The sequence below is a fragment of the Xiphias gladius genome, chromosome 9 (genome assembly GCF_016859285.1).
Source record: "Xiphias gladius isolate SHS-SW01 ecotype Sanya breed wild chromosome 9, ASM1685928v1, whole genome shotgun sequence".
NCBI lineage: Eukaryota > Metazoa > Chordata > Actinopteri > Istiophoriformes > Xiphiidae > Xiphias > Xiphias gladius.
In genome coordinates, this window is record NC_053408.1 from 12209872 (window position 1) to 12224198 (window position 14327).

General features: G+C 40.1%; 2 protein-coding genes across 2 annotated transcripts; both read right to left on the minus strand.

Moving 5' to 3' along the window:
• Window positions 1-2454: 2454 nt before the first annotated feature.
• atxn7l3b (ataxin 7 like 3b) lies at window positions 2455-6148 on the minus strand. Its single transcript, XM_040135611.1, has 9 exons — window positions 6015-6148; window positions 5404-5449; window positions 5123-5246; window positions 4813-4945; window positions 4409-4580; window positions 3983-4083; window positions 3826-3848; window positions 3608-3653; window positions 2455-2673 (listed from the first exon to the last, which is right to left on the minus strand). Exons 3-9 carry the CDS (start codon window positions 5171-5173, stop codon window positions 2594-2596), a joined length of 606 nt encoding a protein of 201 aa, XP_039991545.1. The 5' UTR covers window positions 5174-5246; window positions 5404-5449; window positions 6015-6148; the 3' UTR covers window positions 2455-2593.
• Window positions 6149-6325: 177 nt separating this feature from the next.
• Window positions 6326-13758, minus strand: LOC120794525 (nucleolar transcription factor 1-A-like). Its single transcript, XM_040135656.1, has 16 exons — window positions 13372-13758; window positions 13020-13195; window positions 11058-11135; window positions 10807-10962; window positions 10633-10697; window positions 10456-10531; window positions 10175-10227; window positions 9131-9272; window positions 8928-8969; window positions 8777-8845; window positions 8314-8375; window positions 8006-8195; window positions 7866-7913; window positions 7710-7781; window positions 7263-7331; window positions 6326-7176 (listed from the first exon to the last, which is right to left on the minus strand). The coding sequence occupies exons 1-16, from the start codon at window positions 13409-13411 to the stop codon at window positions 7129-7131; spliced, it is 1386 nt and encodes a 461-aa protein (XP_039991590.1). The 5' UTR covers window positions 13412-13758; the 3' UTR covers window positions 6326-7128.
• Between the last annotated feature and the right edge of the window lie 569 nt (window positions 13759-14327).

Sequence of the window (14327 nt, forward strand, 5' to 3'; positions counted from 1 at the left end):
GTTAGGTGAAGCACAAATCCATGACCTCAATACCATACCAGCAATGATACACATACATACCCACTGTATTTGGACATTGACAGGTGATGGTAAAGATAGAGCCCCAGTGAAAGATAGACCCATGTTTTTCAACAAAAGGACTGTGTTAAATGTACAGACATCTCTCAGTCCTTAGACAATACTGGCAGTATCACGATTCATATTAGATACATCATTTTTCCGTATGCCCATTTGCAGAGCATGTGGCGCAACACTATTGTAGTACTTCCTGCATACAACAGCACAAACTTTAAGCTGTAATTTTCAAGCAACTGTGACAGAAGGCAGAAGTAAGACTTCAGGCTGAGCACCCGAAGGCAACAGTACTGAGTCCCCCCTGGCAGTTCTTGGAGCTCAATACTATACTTTGAAGACGAAGCCCAAACTGTGTGAACTTTGTGTTCACCCTCTGTCAGTTTCCCAAGGATAAGATCTACCACATTTTGTTGCTTAAAACCCCTTTACTAAGCAGCATTTCCTGTCTCATCCAACAGATGTATAATTCTAATCAAAACCGAAACGCATCGAAACTTCGTCATTTGATCGACAGCATCCCCTGTTGGTCATTAGGTCTTGTACTTGAGCAGGGGTTACGGATGTTGTTCCTGTTGTTTCACATCCATCAAAACCCTATTCAGAGGCTGTTAAGAGTTCCAGATAACACAAGACCGTAGGAGAGGTAACAAATCATTTATTATGCTTAGACAGATGAAACAAAATGAGCCATGATAGCAGCAATTCAACTATTGGAATATTTACACTATCACATCACACAAAAGGATATATGTAACCCTTTACAATGTAAACACATGATACAAAGACATATTTGAATGCTAGAAAACAAGCCGATCTATCCACCAAAAACGAAAAACAAAGAAACCTGCTTTCTGCAGTAAATACCTGCTTGTATAATTAGGGGTTCATTTACTGAACATTTTTAGAACACGTTTCCACAGGTGAATGACAAACTGAGAGCTGCTTCTCTCTCTCTCTCACACACACACACACACACACACACACACACACACACACACACACACACACACACACACACACACACACACACACACACACACTGTACTGTAATTCAACTGGAAAACTATGAGCCTGACAGTGAATGTGAAAATAAAAAAGACAAACCATTAGTAAAGATTGTCTTTAACATTATTTTTCAAAGAATAAGATTTTTAAACAGGATAGGAAATATAAGTACACCTAATGCCTGATCATTTATGTATTTTAAGAAACAACATGTTGTACGTGCACACAGCTGCCTCTGCTTGGCCACTGAATGAATTACACCAGAATCTACAACTGTGCAGTGAAATCGTATACGGTGATATTCATTATTTTGGACTCCAGCAAAAACTTTTAAAACAGAATTAACTGAACTAAAGAAAAAAAAAAAGAAAAAAAAAGTGTTTGTACGATGATTTTGTGGAAAAAAATCTGTCAAGTATACAGTGGGTGGTCTGGACTGCTTCTGCGGAGCAGCAAACACCATAAATGTCATAATATCAACGTCCATTGATATCACATCATAATGAACCAAAGGTGAAGTGTTATTGGTCTTCCTGTGCATGTGCGTTTGTGTGTATCTGCACACACAATGGTAAGAGAATGTGTGTTTGTGGCCGAGTGTGTTATTGAGGGAATGCCTCATCTTTCATCAGCATGCGTGGGCTCTCCTGGTTGTCTATACGACGCCTGGGACCCATCATGCCTATGGAAATAAACAGCAGCATGATCATTCATTCATTCATTCCAACCAATTACACACCGATTTAAATGAGTGTTGGAAAAACAAATAAGAAGTATGAGGTTTTAGGAAAAACACTTTGATAACTCTTTGTCAAGTTTAATTGGCAAAAGCTTTCCAGAGTTGCTGTCTGAACGGATAGTGTAAATGACTAAGGTTATGTTGATATTTTTGTGTACTAACTGCTATACTGTGACGATTAATATGTAGTGCATACTGTCTAATACTAGAATGGAGTATGGATTTCAGACACAGCAAATATGCAAAGGAATACTGACAAGGATTCACCAAGACCTGATCTAGGCATGGATTTAATGGACAGAAAAGGGGTAGGTCGTAACTTCTTTATTCTAAAATTAAGTAAATAAACCGTAATACTGCACTAACCAAGAGTTGTACTGTATGTTAACATAAACTAGCCTACAAAGTGAGAGAAATCGGTTCTATGCTGGTAATTACATTACCGACTGTGTATATCACTCACCAAAACTGACCTACATACATAGGTAGTATACCGATGTCAGGTTATATAATGTCTGATTATTCAAATTCAGATTAAAAAGAAAAAAAAGTGTTTGTACGATGATTTTGTGGAAAAAATCTGTCAAGTATACAGTGGGTGGTCTGGACTGCTTTCTATGAGCAGCAAACACCATAAATGTCATAATATCAACGTCCATTGATATCACATCATAATGAACCAAAGGTGAAGTGTTATTGGTCTTCCTGTGCATGTGCGTTTGTGTGTATCTGCACACACAATGGTAAGAGAATGTGTGTTTGTGGCCGAGTGTGTTATTGAGGGAATGCCTCATCTTTCATCAGCATGCGTGGGCTCTCCTGGTTGTCTATACGACGCCTGGGACCCATCATGCCTATGGAAATAAACAGCAGCATGATCATTCATTCATTCATTCCAACCAATTACACACCGATTTAAATGAGTGTTGGAAAAACAAATAAGAAGTATGAGGTTTTAGGAAAAACACTTTATTAACTCTTTGTCAAGTTTAATTGGCAAAAGCTTTCCAGAGTTGCTGTCTGAACGGATAGTGTAAATGACTAAGGTTATGTTGATATTTTTGTGTACTAACTGCTATACTGTGACGATTAATATGTAGTGTTTACTGTCTAATACTAGAATGGAGTATGGATTTCAGACACAGCAAATATGCAAAGGAATACTGACAAGGATTCACCAAGACCTGATCTAGGCATGGATTTAATGGACAGAAAAGGGGTAGGTCGTAACTTCTTTATTCTAAAATTAAGTAAATAAACCGTAATACTGCACTAACCAAGAGTTGTACTGTATGTTAACATAAACTAGCCTACAAAGTGAGAGAAATCGGTTCTATGCTGGTAATTACATTACCGACTGTGTATATCACTCACCAAAACTGACCTACATACATAGGTAGTATACCGATGTCAGGTTATATAATGTCTGATTATTCAAATTCAGATTAAAAAAGAAAAAGAGACTCCCATCCTTTTCCTGTTAATTTGGGACCACCAACATGCAAAAGGGTCAAACCCAGCCTTAAAATAGTTTCAACTTGCAGATCATGTAACCTGTTTCTGAAAAAATTCCTATTGTTATTCATAACAGAGGTACTATTAATAAAGACCCACTTAAATATTTTACTGTATCATCCAACTGCTGTAGCCTTTATTGTGTATTTCGTATTTTCATGGCTCCTGTTCCCGGAATGTTGGGACAATATAACGCATTTTCACAATTGCTTTACTATGTTTTAACAAACTGTAGACTTTCCATCAAGAAGAAGTTGAATGAGTTCCACTTACTGCTCTTATGCTTGAATGATTTGGATCTTCTGGGTGAGTTTGGATTCTGTCATGAAAAGAGAAAAAACATTTTTGCTCGAGTTGACAAATCAGGAATGACGAGCAATGTGTTTATATAAATTAATTAATGCTGGGGGTTAAAAAAAACAAAACAGTTTAATGCTCCCCAAGATTATTATATTAATCTTTATGGTTTTTACAGTGAAAATAAAAAGTACCTTATCAGACTTCCTTTTCTTGGCTGTAAAGGAAAGACATTCAATTTTAGATTTAAAAAAACATTTGAGTAATTTCATGTGTGTCCGAGTTCATTGGAGGATTTTATCAGCAATCAACATTCTGTATCGCCAAAAAGAGGCTGTACCAGTGCATTACCTTTCTTTTCTGCCCCATAAGACCAGTCATTATCATTGACGTCGTCATTATCCTCTTGGTCACTCTCCGATTTGTTGTTTGTGTTGTTACCAGTGACTATTCTGTAAAAGAGGGGAAAAATAAAGTGTGACACTACTCATTGCAAATAACAGTTTGATTACAAAACAAATATATTCTGACCTGAAACTACTTTTTGCTTCAGCAGCTACATCTGTAATGATTTTTTTAAAGACTTTTGTTAATGTTTTATATATTCTATCTTGGTGGCTGAATTTTATTGAGCTTAAAGGAGGAGGTGCACATCCGTACTATATACAGTCAGAATCCAATTTACTGAAGCAGACTTTTCTAAGAACCTATATCATTTTTCACTGGAACAAACGGCGAAACCTCAGGGTACGCTGTTGAGAGGTTTTACTCTTATACCTGCGGTTTGCTATGCGGCTGCTGTTGCGCCCCATCCCCAGGCATTTCTCCAGGTGTGGGGCAAATCGTGAGGCAGCAATGCTTCGGCTGCAGTTGGGACATACACACTCTTTGTTTTTCCACTGGTTGTACACTTGGCCAAACACGTCCAATCCTGGCTGGTCCACAATTTCTAGAAATTGAAAGTAAGAGTTAGAGCAGCATTCAGTAAATGTTTTTGTTTTATAATTTAATTGTATGAAATGAGATATTTCATTGCCTGAAGGTGTGGTTGCTATGTCTCTGGCCTTCTTTGGTACTATCCATTGTCACACTATAGACAACAAACCGAATTCACACAACTTCTCACTGTCCTGAGATTATTAGGCGGCTCGAGCAGGGAGAGAGCACGACTTTGTTCTCACCAAAGTCCCTCATGCTTTCTTGGTCCGTGTCATCCAGGAAAAAATAGCCCTGCTTGACGGCCCGGTGGACCTCGAAGCAAAGACCCAGGCATGCATCCTCCACCAGGTCAGACAGGATGTCCTGAGCTAGGCCCTGGCAGAGAAGGATCAGGAAAAAGACACAAGTCAGGCCAAGAGACATACAGGGATGACTATTTGTGTATATCACCACTGTATCCAACAGCTCTGCGGTGCATCTGCACATGTAATGTGCATCTCCGAGGCTGCTTGAAGCATTAGTGTTCTGTGGCCTCACTCTACTGTACTGTACCTCCAGCTTGCTGTTGTCCAGGCTGGACATTGAAACCTCCTCCATTTTCATTTGCCAGAACTACCCGATGAGCCGACACTGCTGTGGTCATGCTGTAGCGAAGCAAGCATTGGCCAAAACAGGGCTGCAGCAGGAGGGAAACACACACACACACACACACACACACACACACACACACACACACATTTAGCAAGACGGTGCCATTAAATCCCGTTTAACCCATGAATGTAAATCAGTGTATAGTCAACGTTTGACGCCTTGAATGTGATGCTGCTACTTACAACTGCACGTTGAACACCGCCAGGGAGTTGCTTCCCACGTTATAACCTACGAATAACACAAAACACAATAACTTGGCGTTGATGTTGTCGCGCTGAACACCCCAATAAAGAGACACAGGCGGTAACCAAACGTTTCAAAGACTGGTCCGGGCATTGCTGTCTAATGAAGGCAGCTTAGCCTAAACCCTGCTGGAGAAAACAAAGAGCGTGGCTATGAATAGGCTGGAGGAATTGAAAATGCCAAGAGGTTACAAGAGAGGCGGTATCCTGCTCACAAAACCACCGGGTCAACGGCAGCTACGGCTACGAGCTAACCGCGCCAAATGTGTCGCACTGGGCTGAGCAACGGGAACAGTGAAGCACATTTGTCGCTGTGTGAGTGGTTTTGCTGCTGAGGGAGACACGTTTGACTACAGCGAGGTTTGTCCACGAACCCGGCACTTCTGCTGCACTGCGGCTGTCCGCATCCCAACTCCCAGTAACAAACCGTGGACGGGGAGGGGGGGGGTGGGGGTGGGGTGGGGGGGGCGACGCTTGTATCCCAACAAAAAGCCTTACTACCGGGAATACCGCAATCACGGCCACGCAAAATACCAATTGTGTTTATTTACCTGTATAGGCAGGCATCCATCTTTACGTCAGAGAGATCAGACAGTAGCAATCGATCGCTACACGGCGACTTTCCGCCAAGTGCTTCCTTTGCTGCGCTGCCGGGGCTTGTCTCACTCAACTCCGACTCAGCGCATTTATCACCCCGGCCAGCGTGTGACTGCGTGTGAGCCCACGCAATTTGAAGTGAATTATTGGACGTTTGTTTGGGTTGGAAGTCGTCATTATAAACCGTCGTATTTTCGACCCTGGTCCGATCTGAGCCCAGTTATTTGAACTTTACTGCATCACGCAATCCAAGATAACTCACATCTGTGTGTAGCACATGTTTATTAGAAACATCTCTTCTTTGTGGGGTTTACAAACAACAAAATGAGCAAGGGTTTATAATATAAAACAACGATGCTAGATGAGGCACATTCTTTTATTTATCCACCCAATTAAAATTAAAAAAAAGTTGGTAATCCCATAAATCGCATTATTTTGACCCCGACAAATATAAACCAGACACTTCGAGCGGCTAGTGGCCATTGTGCGTCGACTTCACACATGCATATTATCATTGTTTAACAGCAGAAACAGAACATTGGACGAGTAATGGTACAAAAAAAAGCTTATATGCTTTCTCCTTTGTTCACATTGATGAATAGATTTATAGACAACCTCAGTCGTATTACGTTCTGGTAAGGGCCTGATGAATGTGCTTGGGGGCCCCTGGGCAAAAATGAGCTGCTGGGCCCCCGCAACCCCCCATGTTTTTTCTCTGTACATCCTGAACAGTAATCCTATGGCAGAAGACCCAGGTTTGCTCTGTGGTAATCTGAACAAATTGTTTTGGGAATACACACCATGTAAACACAAAAGATGTAAGGTCTTTAAAACAGTCTTTTTGCAGGGTATCCTTTTTTCGTGACACGGCCTCGAGATTAGGTCGTAAAGCAGGATTCGCTTAAGGACCCAAAGATCTATTTCTCTATTAGCTTCTTACTATGAGCGATGGACACAAGTTTCTGCCAAAGTTACAACAGTTCTGTTTCTGACCCATCTTCTCAAATCCAGGATCCAGCTCTGCACTTGACGTGTGTGTAAGACCTCTGTCGTCCATCTCATCAACATCTAATACAACTCAAATGCGATGTCACCCTCCTCTTCTTCCTCCTCAACCTGCGGATCAACAGTTGATATTTATAACATCTGGATGCACAGTTGCAAAATTGAATGCATAGTACAAAATATGTTTGTTTTATAACCTCATCAGTGTCCAGACTGTCCTCCTCTTCCTCACTGCTGCTGTCCTCAATGTCTTCGTCCTCTGAATCCTATGGGACATAAAATAAATTTGGACTGAGAAGAGAGCTTTTTAACCCTCAGTGCAGCATATAGAATATTTTTATTATTATTTGATTGATATCCTATTATCCATAAACATAATTTGCACATCAGATTTTGAACCATTGACTGACAACGTACCACTGACTACATACTAATTAGCATCTGGTGAATTTTAAAAAAATATATTTTTTAGTTGTATGTGAACATGTATGAGTCATAAGTAAACCTCATGAATAATTTCAAGTAAAATACATTTACTTTAATCTTCACTATAATATCAGAGAGGTTTGCATTGGTCACATCTTTAAGGTGTGGTTAAGGAGAGTGTATATCTTCGTGTGAGTTGTATCAATAATTCAACTTACTGATGGTCTGTTTGGGCCTTGTTCTTCTCTGTCATAAACGCTCATTTGTTTGGCATCGAGGTACTTACATTTCTGCAAAGATAGGTATATTGTGAATTTGAGAAAACTATTCAAATTAAAATTAAAGAAATACAAAAGGGTACTTGAACTGCTTACACTGGGGTTACATGTTTGATAGTCCTCCTGCTCTGCTGCCGTCAACGCCTGAAGAATGCAAAAGGTGACAGTTTAAAGTTAATAAAAACTGCCTACATTTAAAAAAATAAAAAATAAAAACATTAGAAGATTCTTTATACCTTAAACCACTTCTGGAGCTCCATCGAGTATAGTCTTAAGTTTGCAGATACTTTCTCCTTATAGTGTTCCTTCTCCTTTGTGGAGAGATCCTGCCACATTTGGTTGACCTTGGTGAAGCGCTCCTTTGCATTTGGGAATACCTCCTTAAGAAGTTCCATCTGATTTTTGCAGAAAATTACATTACCAGATCTGTGAGCAAAGAAAGATTCAGTCATAAGTTTGTCTTCAGACTGACAACTTAGGATTTGAGTTGAAGCAGGTTTTAATGGGACTCTTGAAGGCACAATTGTGGTTTGGCGTTTCTCACCGAGACGGCATCTTGGGCTCGCCAGGAAGTTTCCTCACAAGCTTCACTTCTCTATTAATTACCTGCACATTAGTGACCAAAAACATTTTTAAAAAGTGAAGGTAAATCCAATGTACTTTCCAAAAATGAGGTGTACACAAACAATCCCCACTGAGTGTAAGCTGTTGTTTATATGAGGCATATAAACAAGAGAAACATCTTAATGACGATGAACAACTGATAGATGAAAAAGCGAGCAAAAAGTTTCACTCCAATCGAATCGAAGTGCCCCCCAAAAAATATTACTCAATTGGTTGTGTTAGTGTTAAAAAAAAGCTTTCCTCACTGTTAACAAGATTGTATAGAATACAATCAGAATATCTGATGATTATTTTTGAGAAATTACAGCACATCTAAAAAACCGAAAATTTGTACTTGGGACCAAATACCTGATCTGTGCAGGAACAACAAAACTACTTCTTACCTTACGCTCTTTAGGTCTTTTGATGCCATTCTTATTTAGGATCCGCTGCTGCTCATTCTCATCCAGAGTCTGAGGAACATAAACATCTGCGTCACACAAAGCCTGTCAGCATCAGCTCAAAGCTGCAACTGTAGTTTTCTAAATTACCCACCTTTAGATACTCAGTGAGCTTGATCTCGTACTCTCTCTTCAACTGAAAGAAATGAACCAAATACTGCATTCAGATTCAAATGATTTTTACTGCGACCCCCCATTACAATTATGATTTCAGAGTATTGTGGTGCAGCAGTTGATGAACAAGTTAGCTTTTGTGAGAGCATCTATATGGAAGAGTTTGTGTGTGCGTGGTCGTACCTTTTTGCAACGTATACTGTACTCGTTCCTCTGTCTCTCGGTCAAATCTCGCCAACGTTGGGCCCACACACTAACATAACGTTTTTTTGAGATACCCGCCATGGATGCCGTTTGCTCTTTGCAAAATAGATTATAGCCGTTGCTAAAGATACACATACACAACAAAAAATAAGTCACAAAAGTTGATTAAAAACTGTGATAAAGCCAAGTCAATATAAGACAATCCACAACACTTGTCACAAAGTTAAATAAGTTTTGCTGGTCTTCCAAAGGTCTTCTTCATATCTAACGGCATACAAGAAATATTGAGCATTTATACCTTGTAAATGCCATGCCCCCTAGTGGATGAGGATGTAGATGTGGCCAGCTTTTAAGAGCACCAAATGTGATGCACCCTTTCACTGATGGACACTCTCTTTGTCAGAGAGTAAATAAAGAGGGTGCACTCCAAAACCCGACGAGCACAGCGCTTGTTTGAATTGAGTGGGAGTGGCTTGTGCTCCATTTCAATTAGGTATGCTGGTACATCACCGGATTTGATGTGGTTTGACTTGGTTGAAATCAAATACTGTCTCTGCCAACACTTAAAAGCTGTAAAAAGATTAAATTAAATTTAACCACACGACCTGCTGCTGTTTGATCATTAGCCGACTGAGATTTAACATCATACCAACCTCATATGCCGCCTACACTCTGTTTCAGTGGGTTTCCTCAAACGGTATGTAACAAGCAGCCAGGAAATATTGAGCAGAGCATCATACACGTTAAACAGTCAGTAAGGGCCACTACAGAGTTAGTAGTCTGGTAGCATAATGGTAGAGAAAACGTGGTGATGGCACGACGCAAGAATAACAACTCAAATACAAGACTCACCAAGACAACACTGTGTGACTGACTGTGCCTTAAGCACGCACTTTGTTTTTGGCACCTTCTGAACTGGTGGCTCAAATTACATCCTCATCCATTAATAGGGGCAGCAGATAAAAATAAGGGACTTCAAAGTTCAATTCCAATCACTGTCACTGAGGTGTGTGTGAGGCTTACAAAGGAGGCTTGGGAGGCAGACCGTCTGTACCTTCAGTATGCTGTTCACCCTCCTTTAACAAGAGACACACATCAATTCAGAGATACTTAATTATGATTTAGAACCTGCCACTAGTGTTACATAAGTGCAATCAAGTATGTGCCCTCACAATGAATAAAAACTGTATTCAACATTATGAATATTATATTAGTAGGTATCTGGAGTGAATAAAAACCGAGCAAACTATGCAAGCAGTTCACTGCAGTTCATAACTAGGCCTGATTAATGACACATCACCTACATCACGGGTATCTGCAGACACTTTCTTCCTCTTTTGGGACGTCCTGTTATGCCTGGGAGATTTGTGACATTGTTTCCTACGAGACAAAGAATTTGCTTGACACTGAAGTTACACGGGCAGCTTTCTGGGCATAATCAAATGTGTTTACACTGTAAGGCAAGTGTGTTAATTTACTACCTGAATTCCAGCATCCTTGTCTTGTGTTCTTTCATTGCAAACCGGTGTTTCTCCTCATACTGAGCCTGTGATTCATAGAAAACAAGTCAGTACTTCTTCACGTAAAACTGAGGTCTAAGGCAACATCAAATGAGAAGAAGTGCTGTTTTAGCACTAGCTTCTCACTTACTGTACCTTCTCTTTATCTGGGAGCAACTTGTACTTCTTGTACAAGACCGCCACAACCTTTCGGTGGCTCATCTCTGGGTGCTGCTCTTGAAGATTGGCCCAGTTGTCCGCATAAAACATGGCATTTGGAGGACTGGGTCTCTTCGGGAGCTCTGGATGGATCTGCAGGAAAATTTACTCACTTTAAATTAACAAAACAAACTGTGGTATTTTTGGCAATTTTGTATTTATATAAAGCTTTATTGTGCTGTGCTTACCTTACTGTTCTGGGCAGGATTTGAAAGGACATCTTCAGCTTCAACAAGAAGCTCTGTGAGTGACCGAACCTTGCGCATCTGAGTAACAACAAGTATATTATACCAAACTAACAAAGTTTATAAGACTGTTTTCAAGGAACATTTTGAAATTTTAAACTGCAATTTGCTGCATTCCTTCATCACAGTAGGAAATCTTTCATATTATCTGTCTTGTTAACTTGAAAAACTTGCTTATCTTCTTGATTACAACCACTGGATACTGGTTTTAACAGGGACCTCAGTAACAAACATGTATTTGAATTTACACATTCCCGACAACATCACCAAAAACTGAACATTATACATGTAATAAAGGTAGAATATATTGGTGTATATTACTATCAAAATATTCTAATCCCCTTTAGCTGATGCTGTAATGCTTAAAATATCACACTGCTGACACCCCACCCTCAAGTTCCAACATGCAATAACACATTTATTTATGAATACTTAATTGAAATAGTGACAAGGGAATACTTCAGTACATCAGAATTCACTTCAGCTCAGACCCTCAACCCTGAAATCAAGTACCAAAAAAGTAGCATAGACTGACCGGGAAATTTATCAGGAACACCTGTACATCTGCTTATTCATGTAAATATCCAATCAGCCAATCCTGTGGCAGCAGTGCAATACATAAAACGATGCTGATACAGGTCAGGAGCTTCAGTTAATGTTCATATCAAACATCGGAAAAAGGGGAAACAATGTGATCTCAGTTTGACCTTGGCATGATTGTTGATGCCAGACAGGTAAGTTTGAGTATTTCTGAAACAGCTGGTCCCCTAATTTTAGTGGTGTGAAAAACATCCAGTGAGCAGCAGTTTTGCCAGACTGGTTGGAGCTGACGGAAATGCTACAGTAGCTCAGATTACCATTCTTGACAAGCGTGGTGAGCAGAGTACCATCTCAGAAGAAACAGCACGACCAACCTTGAGGTGGATGGGCTACAACAGCAGTAGTCCACGTCAGGTTTCTCTCCTGTCAGCCAAGAACAGAATTCTGAGGCTGCAACAGGTACAGGCTCACCATAACTGAATAAGGGAAGATTGGACAAACGTAGCCTGGTCTGATGAATCCTGATTTCTGCTGAGGCACGCAGACGGTAGGGTCAGAGTTTGGCGTCAGCAGCATGAATCCATTGACCCAACCTGCCTTGTGTCAACAGTCCAGGCTAGTGGTGGTGGTGTAATGGTGTGGGAAATGTTTTCTTGGCACACTTTGGGGCCATAGTCTATCTGAGTATTGTTGCTGACCATGTGCATCCCTTTATAGCCACAATTTGCCATCTTCTAATGGCTACTTCCAGCATGATAATGCACTGTGCCAGGAAGCAAAAGTCATCTCAAACTGGTTTCATGAACGTTACAGTGAGCTCAGTGTTTTTCAGTGGCCTCCCCAGTCACAGAACACCTCTAAGATGTGGTGGAACGGGAAATTGGCAGAATGAATGTGCTGCTGACAAATCTGCAGAAATTATGTGATGCAATCATGTCAACATTGATCAGAATCTCAAATGAAAGTTTCAAACATCTTGTGGCATCAATGCCATGAAGGACTGAAGCTGCTGTGATCAAAGGGAGGCCCTATGGTGGCCAATGGTGTTCCCAATAAAGTCCTCAGTGAGTGTATACCAGACTTGTAACATGGCAAGTGTTAAAATACTTTAGTGATAAAGGAGACCCCAAGAGAGGTGATGCCTTAGTTAATTGTTTATAAGACCAATCTATCAAATCCTAAAAAGTGCACATTTATATTGAGAATTAAAATCCATTATTGATCTTGTAAACAGCAGTTGACACTTAGAACCTGTGCGAAAGTACATTGTGTGATACGATCCAAGGCTCCAGAACAGCCGCTGAGTGGACCCAGTGGTGAGACTGTTTTCGTCAGCTTAAAATTTAGAGTTAAACTGTGATTTACCTTCTTCAAAATCTCTCTCCACTTTTCTTGACACTCTTCAGGAGAGAAAGGAGGGAAAGCCACTTTATTCCAGTCTACAGTTTGCAGTCCTTTGGTGTAAGCGCACATTCCGTAACGTTTGGGGATGTTGCTTTTCATTGCAGCAAAAAGATTCTGGAGGTTTTCCCTGGTCCACCCTGTAGATTCATCAGAATGAACCCAATTGCAATTGACAAGTATAATGAAATCTTACAAATGAAGTCACAGCTACTATTTACTCATTCGTGTGGGTAAGTCATTGTGAGAGTCTAATGTCTGATGGCAAAAAATGATTTGAAAGAATATGTTACCCGGTTTATTTCATTGTACCCACCAGATTCTTCTTCTTCGGTCTTAATTTCAGTGTTACTCATTTTCCCAATCAAACGTGTTTATGGCAGAAGTCTTTCGGGGGGGGGGGGTTAGCTGGATGCAAGCTGGGCAGACGTTCAGGTCAATCCATGTGACTCCCGGTACAACAACAATTGCTAGTTACCTAACCTTGCTAGCTTAGTTTAGTCACCTACGAATTAACCACGACCCGGCGATATGTAAACCGAGAATATATTTACTAACCGCCGCTGTTATCGTTTCGCTTATTTGGGGAGTAAAGGTAGGAAACGGCAGAGAATCATTGCCTTTGTCGGTTTTCTTTTCGCCGATAACATTTCTAGTAGGCAGGTCTCTGCTGAGAGAGCGACCCATCACGGACGAGCAAAGTAGAGCGTCACTCACAACAGACAAAAAAAAAAAAAAAAACAGCCAATGAGCTTATGCTTATTTTTCTTCTTTGTGATTATTGGTGTATGGAAAAACCTCGCAGACCAGTGTTGAGGGTGCAAGGCGCCACCTACTGAGCCGGAGTGTGTAAAATCATGGCACTAAATCCTCTGAATACTGATAATTAGAAATATAGAAAATATAAATTCTGTATTATATTTTATCAAGTAATGTAAATGAATAAATCAATATCTCCTCCTTCATTGTCCTGTCTCCAGAGGACATCACATTTCCTTTGATATATCACTGTTCCTTTTAACCCTTTTGGTCCCAAGACAAAAACTGCATTTTAATACTACTTCCCTTTATCAGCCTCTAAAATTCTCTACCTTAAAAAATGGACATATTGCATATCTTCTTTTTCAAATTAACCACGACTATTTGAAAATAAATAGTTATTTAATGTGAATAGTTGCATTCCTGTTATATGATCAATTATACATACATGTAGAATATAGGTTTCACCTGGAAAAACTTGTTACAAAATGCATGTTATCACAGTTCTTAAGT